General features: G+C 44.1%; 1 protein-coding gene across 1 annotated transcript; it reads right to left on the bottom strand.

The window, feature by feature from the left end:
* Positions 1-5275: 5275 nt before the first annotated feature.
* On the bottom strand, positions 5276-9947 carry LOC119962171 (hydroxycarboxylic acid receptor 2-like). The gene is made up of 2 exons (XM_038790118.1): positions 9884-9947; positions 5276-6186 (listed from the first exon to the last, which is right to left on the bottom strand). Exons 1-2 carry the CDS (start codon positions 9930-9932, stop codon positions 5420-5422), a joined length of 816 nt encoding a protein of 271 aa, XP_038646046.1. The 5' UTR covers positions 9933-9947; the 3' UTR covers positions 5276-5419.
* Between the last annotated feature and the right edge of the window lie 6739 nt (positions 9948-16686).

Below are 16686 nucleotides of genomic sequence, written 5' to 3'. Positions count from 1 at the left end.
CCCTCCGTCCTTCCCCTCAGTTCAAACTTAACCTTCTCAGGAGTCAAGTATTCCAACAGGTCCCCCCGCCACACCAGGGCACAGGGTGGGGAGGCTGCTCTCATCCCAGCAGGATCTGCCTTCCGGTGATCAACGAGGCGAAGGCTACAATATCGGCCTCCACCCCCGGTCCCAACCTTAGCTGGTCCGACACCCCGAGTATGGCCTCCCGGGGACCCGGGTCCAGTTTCACGTGCACCACCTTGGAAATTACCCTAAAAACCTCCTTCCAGTAATCCTCTAGCTTTGGACACGACCAAAACATATGAATGTGATTAGTTGACCACCGCCCCCCCCCCCCCCCCCCCCCCCGCAACACTCACACACATCTTCTACTCCTTCAAAGATTCGGCTCATCCTTGCCCTCGTGAGGTGTGCCCTGTACACCACCTTCAGCTGTATCAGCCCCAACCTCGCACACGAGGTGGAGGCATTCACTCTCCGGAGCACCTCACACCAGAACCCCTCCTCCATATCCTCTCCCAACTCTTTCTCCCACTTTGCTTTGTTCCCTTCCAGTGTTGCCTTATCCTCTTCCAAAAAAGCTCCGTAAACCGCTGAAACTACCCCCTTCTCCAGTCCCCCTGTCGTCAGCACCTCCTCCAGCAATGTGGAGGCCGGTTCCTCCGGTAAGCTCTGTATCTCCTTCCTGGCAAAATCTCAAACTTGCATGTATCTAAACACTTCTCCCCGCTCCAGCCCATACTTCGCTTCCAGCTACTTCAGTCCTGCAAACCGACCCCTAAGAAACAAATCTTTTAGTGTCTTAATCCCCTTCTCCTCCCATTTCTGAAAATTTCCATCCCACCTCCCTGGCTGAAATCTGTGGCTCCCCCGGATCGGCATTTCCCTCGACCCTGCCCCCAACCCGAAGTGTTGGCGAAACTGCCTCCAAATTCTCAATAGCTATTATTACTGGACTCCCTGAGTATTTCCCCGGAGCTATCGGGAGCGGCGCTGAAAGCTAGTGCTTTCAGTTCCGACCCCCTGCACAAACTCTCCTCCATTGTGACCCACTGGGAATCAACCCATCTGACCCAGCTCCGCACCTTCTCCACATTCACCGTGCAGTAGTAGTAAATCAGGTTTGGAAAACCCAAACCCCCTGCCTGCCTTCCCCTCTGTAGCTGCACCTTTCTCACTCTGGCCACCTTCCCTCCCCATATGAATGAGGTAATCCTTCCCTCAATCTCTCTGAAAAAAGCCTTTGGCAGGAAAATCGGTAGGCATTGAAAAATACACAGAAATCGCTGCAACGCATTCATTTTAACCGCCTGTACCCGACCCGCCAGTGACAGAGGGAGACTATCCCACCTTGCCAGATCAGCTTTCACTCTCCCCACCAAACTAGAGATGGTGTTCCTGCGAAGCCTCCCCCACTCCCGGGCAACCTGCACCCCCAGATACCTAAAGTGAGCCCCTGCCCCATGGAATGGCAGCCCCCCCACCCCTGCCCCCATCCCCGGCCGAGACACCACAAAATATTCACTCTTCTCTAGATTCAGCTTGTACCCCGAGAAAGACCCAAATACTCGCAGTAGCTCCAATATTACCCCTATCGACACACTCGGTTCCGACACGTACAACAGCAAGTCGGCGGCATATAAAGATACCCTATGCTCTACCGCCGCCCCCCCCCCCCCCCCCGCCCCCCCACCCACCCGCCCCCGCACTATTCCTTTCCATGCTCCCGAACTTCTTAATGCGAAGGCTCAATCGCAAGTGCAAACAGCAGGGGGGACATAGGACATCCCTGCTTAGTCCCACGGTGGTGAGTACAGTATCTCGAGCTGATGTTGTTTGTGCGGACACTCGCCCTCGGCTCCTTATATAGTAGCTTTACCCAGTTCACAAATCTTGGTCCAATCCCAAACCGCTCCAGAACTGCCATCGAGTACCCCCATTCTACCCGGTCGAATGCCTTCTCGGCGTCCAATGCCACAACCACCTCTGTTTCCTTCCCCTCCGCCGATGCCATAACCACGTTCAATACCCTCCTAATGTTCGACAAGAGCTGCCTCCCTCTCACGAACCCTGTTTGATCTTCACCTATCACCCTCAGGAGGCACTCCTCCAGCCTACCCGCCAGTACCTTCACCAATACTTTTGCGTCCACATTCAGAAGTGATATGGGCCTATACGACCCACACTCCGTCGGATCCTTAGGTATCTGTGCTTTTGATTGTCCCAAGATTTACAGACAACCCGAACATTTCAAAAAGGGCCTTTAGTGACTGTTGGAGCAGTTGCTGAATAAAAAAATATCTACTTCTCCCATTGGTCATATAAGCATATTCATGTGGGTCATTAAATCTAATCAGTTTGTTGATGTTTAATCGGTTTAGAAAATATTGACTTAAAGCACACTTCAGGAAGACACTGTCAGACTGGATTTGAGCACAGCAGCAGAGAAGTCTGAGAAATGAGTGTCAAATGCAGCAAAGCCTATTTTGCAATGAAGGGTGTTGGTGATGGCAACATCTTGGGGAAATTGCACAAAAAACAGAAGTTTCCTAACTTTCTAATTGCCTAAAAGGTATTTTGACAGAATATGCAATGAAACATAGTCGACCACTATGTAAAGGAATGAACAAACAACAAAGAACAAAGAAAAGTACAGCACAGGAACAGTGATAATATTAGGCAATGTAAATGGTTTTTGATAAGGACGAGGCCCCTCCAATTGTGATGCTTCGCACAAAGCTCAGTGTCACAAATATGTAAATATGCCGTTCATTGCTTAATTGTTTAGATGAAAGGCTGATGGAATCTTGCTTTTGTTTAATATTCATTCATGGGATGTGGACGTCACTGGGCCAGCATTTATTGCCCGTTCCGGAGGGCATTTATGAGTCAACCACATTTCTGTATTTGAAGTCACATGTAGGTCAGAGTGAGGATGATAGATTTCCTCCCCTAAAGGATATTAGTGAACCAGATGCGTTTTTACAATTGACAATGATTTCATGGTCATCATTAGACTTTTAATTCCAGCTTTTGTTTATGAATTCAAACTTCACCATCTGACATGGCGAGATTCCAACCCGGTCCCAGAGCATGACCCTGGGTCTCTGGATTACGAGTCCAGTAACAATATCACTACACCGCTGTCTCCCCTTGTTACAAGTCTATTAATGCTGTGACCAGCTGAGGTCATATGAACCTGAATAAATCGAATAATATTAGGAACAGACATCTCATGAGTTCATTAGAACCCAAAATGTTTCTGGCCACAGTCAATGTGTATTTAGCAGACCCACCTTTAAGGAGGTCTTATTTCAGGAGGCTGTAGACTTGCAGCAATACCCTGAACTTCCTGAGGCTCTCTTGCTCCAAACCTGTTGAGGAAGCTCATCCTCTGCTGTGTAACCTGTGCTAGGCTATCCCCTCCACTTAGCTGGAATGCTGTGTTCATCCATCTTGTCATGTGAAGCACCACGTGGCTGCGGAAAAGGCTGTAGCTGCTGCCATGGATTCTGCTACAGCTGTTCTTGATGTGGGCACTCCTGTCACTGCTAACATTTGACAGTCTTTCCGCCTCTGCTGCATAGAAATGTAAATGTCTCAGTGCTGAGCCTGTTGGGTTCCTCTCAGACAGAAGGAACCATGCAGCAGAAAGGACTGCTACTCTCCCGCACTCTTTTGGCTGGAAGAAACCATTTCCATTGTGCTGTAACTGTAGTACCTGAACATTTAGAGCACTTTGCAAAAGCTGCTGAGAATTTATGGGACCTTTGTACAGTGAAATAATGGTTTCCCTCTGGGAACTCCATTGATCTTGTGCTTTGATGAGGATGTTGAGAAAGGTATGAAAGAAAAATAGAGGAAGCCAGGACACTATCAGCATCCACACAGATAAACCTGATCCATACATATCCACACCACAGCATCAACCGACCACAGAATATATATCTGGATTTTTCCTGTGGGAAGTACCTAAGAAGATTTTGGAACTTGTCTCACAGCCTCTTTCCACGTAGGAATCTATAAACAGAGTGGACCATCCGGTTGATCGGGTATTCTGCTATTCAATTAGATCCTGGCTGTCTGCTACCTCCAGGGATTCTGCCTTGTCTGTGAAGGTGATAACAGTACTTCACATTTACACATCCACACAACCGCCTGTCACACGGATCACAGCAGCCAGTCAGCTGCTAATTGGTGTTTATCACATGTCATTGGATACCTTGTTCAGGCGAGTCCATCATGGAGCCAGAGCAGCAGAGAGGAAGGGAGGCAACAACCTCTTCCAAATAGTTAGATTATCACAGAGCATGCCGCTACTGAAACCACCCGCAACATGATAACCCCGCTCTTTCCTCTAACCCACTTTCCTATTTCCCTTTCCTCCGGCCCCGATCTTTAAAACAGAAGTATCTAGCTGCTTCTGGAAGAATGTATTTTATTTTGAAAATGACAAAATAATATTGTGTGGTAAGGTACTGTTCGTTTTCTGTTAAAGCAATGGCATGTTTTGACTACAGATACTTCTCCAATATACCAATCTTTCTATAACAGGAATAACATTGTTTTTATTGAGATAAACAGCAGTGATAAAGATATATTTCTTCCTCTTTATTCTTCGACTCACTTTCTCCCTTTTAATTATCCTCTTTGTCTCTATTTAGCTGCATTTGCCTTCTTTATTTATTGAGAATCTCCAGCCATAGTTTATATCACATTTGCTATTGGAATGGTGATGTGCTGTCAGCAATGGTTCGAGGGAGGAATATGTTGGGGTTGGGTGGGGTGGGGTGCGGCTGAAATGGGATTATTTTGGTCATGTTCCTGATCCAGAAACTGCCTCAGTGACAAACATACTGATCAGTCTGTGTCCCGAGTGTCTTTCTCCACATTTGAAGAGCAGGGGCCAGGCTGTTCCACCATTGAGATTTGTATCTTTTCCCCATGACCTGGGGGAATTGGCAACCAGCACTTCATGAAGCTCAGACGGAGCAAGGCCCCAGGTGGACCATTCCTGTGTCAACACCAGTCTCCCAAACAGCACTAAAGTCAAACCTGTCCCCACTGAGTCCTGTCACCTTGTCAATAACATGCACAAATCTCACTGTTAGAAAATGGACTACATCCCGGTCCTTGTGGGAGCCTTACTCAGTTGTACAAAACTGTCTCCTTCCTGCTCTACAAATTCCTGCTGACCTTTCATTGATAATTACTTAGCATGAAATGAAAACCATGTCGAAATAATTTTAATTCTGTAGAGTAAGAGAATAAGTATGTTGCTAGGGGATAACTTTATTTTTAAAAAATATTGCAGCATGCATTTATCAGAAACATATCATTGCTTCTACAATGTCATAAAATCCATTCATTTCCAACGTTTATTCATAGACTATATATTAATTACACAAAATGACAATTAATCGCTCGATGTTGCAGTCAGTGTTACATCTGGCTGGGGTTGATCACCGATATTACAGTCCCGGATCCTGTTTAGATCTTGACCCACAACCATTTCTCTTCTGGGTCCTTTTTGTGTTGAATGAAGAGTTGTTGACCGGAGACATCTTAAATTAAGAGAGGCAAGGGCTTTCGTCAAAGTATTTTTAAACTTCGAGCTTGAAAAGTAGTAAATAACTGGATCCAGCACCGTATTCAGATATGTCATAAATAGTGTATTATAAAATATATGAACAGCTGTTTCATATGACTTGCAGTTTCTGGGAACTTGTAGCCTGGTGATTAAAACAGCGATTACAGCAATGTTTGTGGGCAAGAAACACAGAACAAAAACTGCTGCCACAACTATCACAAGCTTCACTGCTCGCTTATATTTACCTCTCGATTCAGTTTTCATCTGTTTCAACTTCCAGGTTATACAGGACGTGGAGAACAAGATAATCGGAGCTGGTAACCCAAACTTGAAAACAATAAAAACGATATCTGTCCAAATTGCTGACGGTGTTAGAGGCTGGGTCATGTCAAAGGGCTCACAGTACGTCAGATTGTCATGCTTGAACGTTTGAGGTTCAGCTAAAAGGTGGGAACAGATAGCCACTGCCAGAATCCATAAGATGCCTGTTACCTTCACTGCACAGCGTGCAGGTATCTTGTTCACTCTGTGGTGAGGGTGGACCACTTTGAAATAGCGATCGATCGCCACAACTGTCAGGAACATGATGCTCCCTGCACGGTTTAGGGAAATGAAAAATATATTCAGACGACATGGAACATCACCAAAGACCCAATTCTTCCCCCGTACATAGTAACCTGCTCGAAACGGTAAACAGCAGATTAACAGAGTGTCTGCAATCGCCAGATTCAGTGAATAAACAGTGTTTGATTTCCAGGATTTTACATGGAAACAGAAGATCCATAACGCCACCATATTTCCAACGAATCCGAGGATAAACGTTACAATAATTATGGGGGCATTATAGGATGCAGGAACCTCTTTCTCAAAAACACACCCGTTGTCCATTGTGGATTGCTGTAAACTCAGTAACACAGACACAGAAATGAGTTGATTAACTGGATGATCCACAACTTTATACAAAGTTCTTCACATTACATCACAAATTGTGGGCGGTGATCTGATACAAGTTACATAACAAAATTGCGAATTATTGTTTAAGCTTGCCTATAACAAAATCTGATAGTTTTTTCCTGCAATTTCTCTCGTTTCAGATTCCACCACATTCCAAGTGCTTTGCTTATTCGAGCAATCGAGATATTCCCACGTTACAGCATTAAATAAGTCGATGAACACCTTCGACCTCTGACATGAAAATCTTCCCTGCTATCCCTTGGTATCCACAACCTGCTTTGTATCTATTGCTACTCAGATATCAGATGGTCTGGTCAGATTTCCAGTGCTATGAGTCATGTCTTGCCCAGTTTGTTATAATATAGCAGGAAGGAAGTGCTGGGCTGATCAGATCCCAAAGTGAAACATTGCCAAGCTATAACAATGATTTGCAATTTTATTATCAGGATGTATTGGTACTGAAGTCAGAAGTCAAACATTCCAACTCTACTTTTGGAGATTTTAAATATTAAGTTATTAGCAAAAGAAAAAAACTTTAACACACAGGATTACATTTCCACAGTTAAGATTTAGTCCTGCAATCATTTCCCTGAAAGATTCCTACTCAGTTAAACTCACAAATAAACACCCCCTTTTAAGCAACAGTCCCTATAGATTTGCAATGCACAAAAATTCAAGTAATGTTTCCGCCAGGTACCCATTGTTTCTGTAGCAGAGGCACATGACAAAGCTCCCCTTTCCCTCTCACTCAACATGGGAAATCACAGGCTACAAACAAATACCTACATTTCTAAACAAACACACACATCTCCAAGGTTTCTGGAAACAGTCGACTTTGCTTCTATAACAACTCTTTCTCACAGTAATGTAACTGAATTTGTAATCCCAAGGCCCAGGCTAATGTCCTGGGGGCACAGATTCAAATCCCACCACAGTAGCTGGTGGAAATTAAAACAAATTTTCAAAAATCTGGAATTGACACCTAATCTCAGTAATGGTGACCATGATATGCTAATCAATTGAAGTAAAATCCAACTTGTTTCACTAATGTCCTTTAGGAGCTCCAAGTTGAGAAGTGGCAATATTTGGAATGTTGGTAATCCGGGAATGCAGATTGGGAGAGAGACCGATGTATTGGCCTTTGCCTCCCTGATAGCTTGGAGACGGATTCCATTGGTTGGTGGGACTCAGAGCTGCCGAGTGTAGTGGTGTGGGTGAGTGATTTGGCAGAGTTCCTGTACTTAGAGAGGATCAAATTCACTATTGCGGAGGCAGAGGAGGGGTTCACCTCGAGGTAGAACTTCTTTAAGGAGTATTGAACCATCAGTGGGAGGAGTGGGGGCCGGTGCCAGGCTGGCTGTGGGCAGAGTGGGGTGGGGTGAAAGGTGTGTTTGGATGTTTTGATTGTTTGCTGTAGCCGCGGTTGGTTTTTGTGATTTTTCCTCTTTACTATGTATATATTTGAAAAATGCCACCAATAAAATGTTCATGAAAAAGAAAACTAATGTCCCTTATGGAAGGAAATACTTCTTAACCTACGAAACTGTCCTCTCAAATGGCTCAGTTAGCCACACAGTTCATGCACAATTATTGATGGAACACAAATGTTGGCCTTGTCAGTGACACCGACAATCCATCATAGAATAAAGAAAGCCTGCTCTATCTGATTCTGGGCTGTTAAAATGTTTGTGTGCAAACAAACAATTTTCAGCACCAACTGATTTATCTATATATTGATGTAATATTTGTAAGAGGGAAACTGAATAGAAGTAGAATATTGTCCAAAATTATAGACCCTCAAAGTTTTTAAGCAGCCACCCAGCAACTTCCTCAACTCAACACAGTTTATGCTTTTACTTAACTAGAAATGCAGAAAAAACAGACATTAAGTAAGCACCCATAAGCTGGTAGAAAACTGCCTATGCTCCTAGTCCTGATTGTCATATGGGTGGGGGGGGGGGGGGGGGGGGGAGTGATGGGGGATGGCAGAGGAGTGTGGAGGTTGTGCTCAGCAGCAAAGACAGAGAGGGTCTCAGTGGGCCCACCACTTCCAGATGCTGGGCCTATTGACCATGCACTGAGTATCTTTGAATGAGTAACCTACCCCCACAGACTGCAAGTAACTATGACAGCGCTTCCTTGTCATGCTCCCCACATGGTGAGACCCCCGCCCGCTAGTGGGCCAATACTAACAGCAGCAAATGGTCTCAAATGGCAGCAAAGTGTCGAGGCAATCCAAAGAACTTCCCACCATAGACCTAATCGATATGCAGCTGGGAAGACAGCAAAGTCCTCAAATACCATCCTACCACCTGATTAAATTTCCCCACCACAAAATGCACACAGGGAAGGACACAGAACTTTGACCAAAGTGTGCAAGCCGAGCCTTGCCATCTCCCCTGGCAGCATCCTGACTGGAGTTGTACATGAACTTCCCCTGTTAGAGAAAAAGTAACACATGTTAGTGATGGCTTGTGTTTAGTGAATACAGATATTATGGTCAACTATCTCATTTGCAATGTGTCAGATGTAAGGTGTGATGAATTGAGGATTGGAATGTTGGTGAGATTCTGAAGTGCAAGGTATAATCAGGAAGAGATTGAAGTCTCATGTGAGAGTACCTTTAAGAAATGGGTGTTTATAAATGGGTGTGTATATAAATATCTGAAGTGAGTGTACCTTTAAGAAATGGGTGTTTATTACTGCAGTGATGTCAGAGAGTGGGTGGAGCTGGGCTGTCTGTCAGCTTTTTACTTTTGTTTTTGAGCAGGCTGCAGGGTGTGTTTTAGTTTCATTTTCAGAGCTGAATAGCTGCAGTCACAGCCAGAAGGTGTGAATCTCTCTCTGTAATCAAAAGACTGTAAATCGATCCTGGTGATTTAAAACTAATAACAGTAGTGACTTTAACCCAATGTGCTTCTGGTAAAAGGTGTTTTAAGACATATGGATGTTAAAAGGAAAGCTTAAAGGATTATTTAGTGTTGTATTCTTTGGGGGTTGTATTTGAATTAATGGTTGCTAAGATGTTCACTGGATGTTTTAAAAAGGTTAACTTGAGTTCATAGAATAAACATTGTTTTGCTTTAAAAAAATACTTTTCCATTTCTGCTGTACCACACCTGTAGAGTGGGCCGTGTGCTCCCCGTACCACAATCTATTAAAAGTTGTGGGTCAGGTGAACTCCATGATACACTTTGGGGCTCTCTAAACCCTGGCCCATAATAGAAGGAAAATGTGGTTTAGGACTTACTGTCAAATCAAGAGAAGAATTATTCTGAGTAGGGAAGCGGGTGATGGTGCAGATATGAACAGAGAATAAGGGAGCAGTATTCTTACCTTGACAAGTCTGGTGAGGCCATTCAACATTTTCTGGCACTGAAGGCATATTCTGGGAGTTCAGCTCCTCATGGCCTCATCTGCGACCTTTTCCTACTAACAGCAGTGGGATTCTTGGGATTCTAACTGCATTCCTTTCCTCCACACAGCAATGACCTCATCAATCCCAGCTGAAAAACAAATGATCTCAATTTCACCTTCTAGTTCATAGAAGCTCCCAGGCCTTTACAAAACAAAAACAATTTTAAAACCATGACCACTGCAATCAAACACACTATAACTGTGACTTTTAACGCTTAAACTGTCCCAATATTTAGACGTTAATATTCCTAAAATCCTTGATTCGTCAAAACCTTTAGGTAATTAATAACGTTGCTTACAATGTCTACAAACCTGAATCACAAAGGTGTACATCACTGAAGGGAGTCATTCGATCCATTATGCTTGTGCCTGCTGATGACGAGCTAATCAGTCTAATCGCTTTCCAGCTCGTAGTGCCTGATTCTGTGGATAATGCCTTCTCAAGCCGAGCACATATCTGACTATCAATAAATGTAGTGAAATTTTTTTTTACTTCCAGGAATCTTTCAGGCATTGTGTTCCTGAATTCTTCCATTCTTTGAAAACATAAAGTCCTCAACAGCCCTCTGATCTTTCCAACAATTATTTCAAATCTATGTTCCCTGCTGATTGAGCTCACTGCTAAGGGAAATAGGTCCTTCCTATCCACTGTCCAGACCCCTCATAATTTTATTCACCTCAATTAAATCTTCCCTCAGCCTCTCAGTTCCAAAGGAAACAATTATTAAATTTCTCCAGTCCTGGCAAACTCCTCACAAATTTCTTCTGTGCCCTCTCTAGATTCAATCACATCCTTCCTAAAATACATTAACGCACTACCCTTGCTGCAGTTGGACTAGTGTTTTATACAGTTGTAGCATAGCCTCCCTGCTCTTATATTGTTTGTGTTGGCCAAGAAGGTACCCCATGTGCCTTCTTAACCACATTATCCACCTGTCCTGGTAGCACCAAGGTTCTATAGATTTGCATTCCGAGATCTCTCCATACTTCTCAGTGGCTAAAAATGTTGCTTCACAGCGCCAGGGACCCGGGTTTGATTCCCAGCTTGGGTCACTGTCTGTGCAGAATCTGCATGTTCTCCCCGTCTGTCCGTGGGTTTCCTCCGGGTGCTCTGGTTTCCTCCCACAAGCCCCAAAAGATGTGCTCGTTAGATGAATTAGACATTCTGAATTCTCCCTCTGTGTACCCGAACAGGTGCCGGAGTGTGGCGACTAGGGGCTTTTCAGAGTAACTTCATTGCAGTGTTAACATAAGCCAACATGAGACCCTAATAAAGATTATTATTATTCTAAATATTCCACCGTTTATTGTGTACTCCCCCTGCCTTGTTTTCCACAACAAATTAATTACCTCACACCTTTAGGATTGATTTCCTTTTGCCTTTATCTGGCCAGCCCATTGATATCCTCCGGCAGTTTTTGGCTTTCTCCCTCACTATGAACCACATGAACAATTTTTCTATCATCTGCAATCCTCTTACTCATGTCCCCTACATGTGAATTTAAATAGTTGATATGCCCCATGAACAGCAACGGACTTAATAGGAGCAGGAGTAGGCCATTCAACCCCTCGAGCATGTCTCGCCATTCAATGGGTTTATGGCTGATATGTGGCCTAACTCCATATACCAGCCTTTGGCCCATATCCCATAATATCTTTGCTTAACAAAAAACTATTTCAGGTTTCAAATTAACAACCGTTCTAGCTTCAGTTGCTATTTGTGGGAGAGATTTCCAAACCTCTACCATCCTTTGAGTGAAAAAATGCTTTCTAACATCTCATAACAGGGCATTAGCTATGAGGAGAGGTTCGATAAACTCGATCTGTTCTCATTGGAAAGACAAAGGTTGAGAGGCGACCTGATAGAGGTGTACAAGATTATGAGTGGCATAGACAGAGTGGACAGTGAGATACTCTTTCCTAGGGTAGGAGAGTCAAGTTCTAGGGTACATAGGTTTAAATTGCGTGGGGAAAAGTTTAGAACAGATATACGAGACAAGTTTTTTACACAGAGGGTGGTAAATATATGGAACGCGCTGCCTGGGGAGGTGGTGGGACAGGTACAATATCGACATTTAAGAGCCATCTAGACAAACATATGAATAGGGTGGAAATGGAAGGATACGAACTCCGTAAATGGATACGGTTTTAGTTTGGTAGGTACCATGGTCGACACAGGCCTGGAGGGCTGAAGGGCCTCTTCCTGTGCTGTATTGTTCTTTGTTTTTTGCTCTTTGATCTTTGTTCAGCAGAGAGAAAGAGAGACATCAACATCTTCCTAGTGACCAGATTTCCACAAGGTTTTGGGTGCAGCTGTCACCCAGTGGAACAAAACAAGCTGTCCAAAATTCTATCTACCTCATTACAGGAAGGAATCTCATTCTCACAATGGACAAATAGTGAGTGATGCTAGCCATCCCATGTTGCATTTGACTTGGGTAATAGACATGATCCATTTCATCTTCAGTCATTCTTTAATACCTCAATTGCTCACAGCATCGTGGCAGGATGCATCACAGAAAGCTGACATACACGACTCAACCTTGGCAAATGCCACATTATTGCCATCTGAGAATCGGCCATGGGTACTTAGCAGGGCATTGTAAACTAGACCATTGAATTTGCAAATCCAATTACTAAGTCATAGGAATGAATGCGGCATTGATCAGTAAGTGTTTTCAGAACTGGAGCAATTTGCTGTATCTTCCATAAGGTGGCCATTAGGAGGGATTTGATGTACAATGCAAAGAAGTGGAAGAGAAAGAAAAAGACAAAAAGCAAAGGCCCTATTTACAATGGAGTTGCCCAGTTGAGATAGGAGGTGGACCCAGTGATGGTGTTGCCAGCAACACGTGCTCTCTGGCTGGAGATCATCAGCAACTAATTCCCATTTAGAGATTGTCCTCCAGCTCCATAACACAATAAAGGCCTTCGATATCCCTTACTTTACACTTAGACAATTATTCAAGTCTCTTATACCGTAATATCATTCTTTATATAATGTCGATTCCAAGCTTGGGTCACTGTTTGTGCAGAGTCTGCACATTCTCCCCGTGTGTGTGGGTTTCCTTCGGGTGCTCCGGTTTCCTCCCACAAGTACCAAAAGACGTGCTTTTTATTGAAAAATATTTTTATTCTCCTTTTTCACATTTTCTCCCAAATTTACACCCACCAACAATAAGCAGTAACGAAAACAATGTCAATCCCCATATCAACAACAACAATCTCATCCTCCCTCCAAAACCCAAACAGCAGTCCGCAGGTTAACATAAACAAATAACAAAAAGTAATCAGGAATCACGCATAGTCACCTTAACACAAACAGTCCCCCTTCCCCCAACCCTCCTAACACCGCCCCCCCCCCCCCCCCCCCGTTAATGTCCGATGTTATCCAATTCTTGAAAGTGCATAATGAATAACGCCCATGAATTGTAGAATCCCTCAATCCTTTTCATTTCAAAAGTTTAATTTAAAGGGATAAATCATGGAAGGACAGTTCCAAGGCGTGGTGTCCTCCTCTTGCTGCATGTGGCAGACTGGGGACAGTTCCAGTCCCCAGGGTCAGCATGTGTGCAGGAAGTGTCTCCAGGTACAGCTCCAGGAAGCTCGAGTTTCAGAACTGGGACGGTGGCTGGAGACACTGTGGAGCATCCGCGAGTCGAGAGCATCGTGGATAGCATGTCCAGAGAGGTGGTCACACCGCAGGCTCAGACTCCGCAGGCAGGAAGGGAATGGGTAACCATCAGACAGAGCAAGAGAGTGAGGCAGGTAGTGCAGTAATCTCCTGTGGCCATTCCCCTGCAGAACAGATATACCGCTTTGGATACTGTTGAGGGGAATGGCCTCTCAGGGTAAAACAGCAACAGCCAAACTCGTGGCACCACGGTTGGTTCTGCAGCAGAGGGGAGGGGTGATAAGTGTGACAGTGCAATAGTTATAGGGGATTCTATTGTAAGGGCAATAGACAGGCATTTCTGTGGCCGCAAACGAGGCTCCAGGATGGTATGTTGCCTCCTTGGTGCTAGGGTCAAGGATATCTTGGAGTGGGTACAGGACATTCTGGAGGGGGAGGATGAACAGCCAGTGGTCGTGCACACATCGGTACAAATTACATAGGTGAAAAAAGGGATGTTGTCCTAAAAGCAGAATACAGGGAGCTAGGAAGAAGGTTAAGAAATCGGACCTCGAAGTTAGTGATCTCAGGATTACTACTGGTGCCACGCGCTAGTCAGAATAGAAATGACAGGATATATAGGATGAATACGTGGCTGAAGGGATGGTGTCAGGGAGAGGGTTTCAGATTCCTGGAGCATTGGGACCGGTTCTGGGGGAGGTGGGACCTGGGTAGGACTGGAACTGATGTCCTAGGGGGGCTATTTGCTAGAGCGGTTGGGGAGTGTTTAAACTGATGTAGCAGAGGGAGGGGAACCGGTGCAGGAAGTCGGAAGGTAGCAAAACAGGAACATAAACAAAAGGCAGTATGGGGGAAAGTGTAAGGCAGAGAAGCCATAGTCAAAAATCAAAAAGGGCAACAGTACAAGGTACAGTGACTGAGGGGAGTTCTGTGAATAGGCCCAGTAATACTAAAAGGAATAAAACAGGAAGTAAAAACATAAATGGAAAGCGACGCAGCAGGTTGTTACATGAAGATATGGGTTCAACGACAAGGAAAATTAGGAGAAAAGTTAAGAGGAAAAATAACTTAGGAGAGGTTACTGATCAAGGTGTTAAGATTAAAAACAGAGGTATAAAAGCCAACATAAGTGTACTTTGCCTGAATGCTCGTAGTATTTGGAATAAGGTAAATGAGTTGATGGCGCAAATCATCGTGAATGACTATGATTTAGTGGCCATTACTGAAACATGCTTAAAGGCTGGTCTTGACTGGGAGTTAAATATCCAAGGGTATCAAACTATTCAGAAGGATAGAGTGGATGGTAAGGGAGATGGTGTAGCTCTGTTATTTAAGGATGACATCTGGGCAATAGTAAGGGGTGACATTGGTGCTGTGGAGGATAAGGTTGAATCCATTTGGGTGGAAATCAGGAATAGTAAAGTGAAAAAGTCACCGATAGGAGTAGTCTATAGACCACCAAACAGCAACATTATGGTGGGGCAGGTAATAAACAAAGAAATAACTGATGCATGTAGAAACGGTACAGCAGTTATCATGGGGGATTTTAATCTCCATGTCGATTGGTTTAACCATCTCGGTCAAGGAAGCCTTGAGGAGGAGTTTATAGAATGTTTCCGCAATAGTTTCCTAGAACAGTATGTAATGGAACCTATGAGTGAACAAGCGGTCCTAGATCTGGTCCTGTGTAATGAGACAGGATTTATTAATGATCTCATAGTTAGGGATCCTCTCGGAAGGTGTGATCACAATATGGTGGAATTTAAAATACAGATGGAGGGTGAGAAGGTAAAATCAAACAGTAGTGTTTTGTGCTAAAACAAAGGAGATTACAATGGGATGAGAGAAGAACTAGCTAAGGTAGACTGGGAGCAAAGACTTCATGGTGAAACAGTTGGGGAACAGCGGAGAACCTTCCAAGCGATTTTTCACAGTGCTCAGCAAAGGTTTCTACCAACAAAAAGGAAGGGTGGTTTCTACCAACAAAGAGGCAAAATTGACCGTGGATATCTAAGGAAATAAGGGAGAGTATCAAATTGAAGGAAAAAGCATATAAAGTGGCAAAGATTAGTGGGAGACTAGAGGACTGGGAAATCTTTAGGGGGCAACAGAAAGCTACTAAAAAATCTATAAAGAAGAGTAAGATAGATTATGAGAGTAAAATTGCTCAGAATATAAAACAGATAGTAAAAGTTTCTACAAATATATAAAACAAAAAAGCATGGCTATGGTAAATATTGGTCCTTTAGAGGATGAGAAGGGAGATTTAATCATGGGAGATGAGGAAATAGCTGAGGAACTGAACAGGTTTTTTGGGTCGGTCTTCACAGTGGAAGACACAAATAACATGCCAGTGGCTGATGGAAATGAGGCTATGACAGGTGAGGACCTTGAGGTGATTGTTATCACTAAGGAGGTAGTGATGGGCAAGTTAATGGGGCTAAAGGTAGACAAGTCACCTGGCCCTGATGGAATGCATCCCAGAGTGCTAAAAGAGATGGCTAGGGAAATTGTAAATGCACTAGTGATAATTTACCAAAATTAACTAGACTCTGGGGTGGTACCGGCGGATTGGAAACTAGCAAACGTGACGCCACTGTTTAAAAAAGGAGGCAGGCAGAAAGTGGGTAATTACAGGCCAGTTAGCTTAACTTCGGTAGTAGGGAAGATGCTAGAATCTATCACCAAGGAAGAAATAGCAAGCCATCTGGATGGAAATTGTCCCATTGGACAGGCACAGCATGGGTTCGTAAAGGGCAGGTCGTGCCTAATTAATTTAGTGGAATTCTTTGAGGGCATTACCAGTGCGGTAGATAATGGGGAGCCAATGGATCTGGTATATCTGGATTTCCAGAAAGCTTTTGACAAGGTGCCACACAACAGGTTGCTGCATGAGATAAAGATGCATGGCATTAAGGGTAAAGTAGTAGCATGGATAGAGGATTGGTTAATTAATAGAAAGCAAAGAGTGGGGATTAATGGGTGTTTCTCTGGTTGGCAATCAGTAGCTAGTGGTGTCCCTCAGGGATCAGTGTTGGGGCCACAATTGTTCACAATTTACATAGATGATTTGGAGTTGGGGACCAAG

The sequence above is a fragment of the Scyliorhinus canicula genome, chromosome 1 (assembly GCF_902713615.1).
Source record: "Scyliorhinus canicula chromosome 1, sScyCan1.1, whole genome shotgun sequence".
Classification (NCBI taxonomy): Eukaryota; Metazoa; Chordata; class Chondrichthyes; order Carcharhiniformes; family Scyliorhinidae; genus Scyliorhinus; species Scyliorhinus canicula.
Note: the sequence above shows the minus strand (reverse complement) of the source record. Positions and strands in the feature narration are given on the sequence as shown.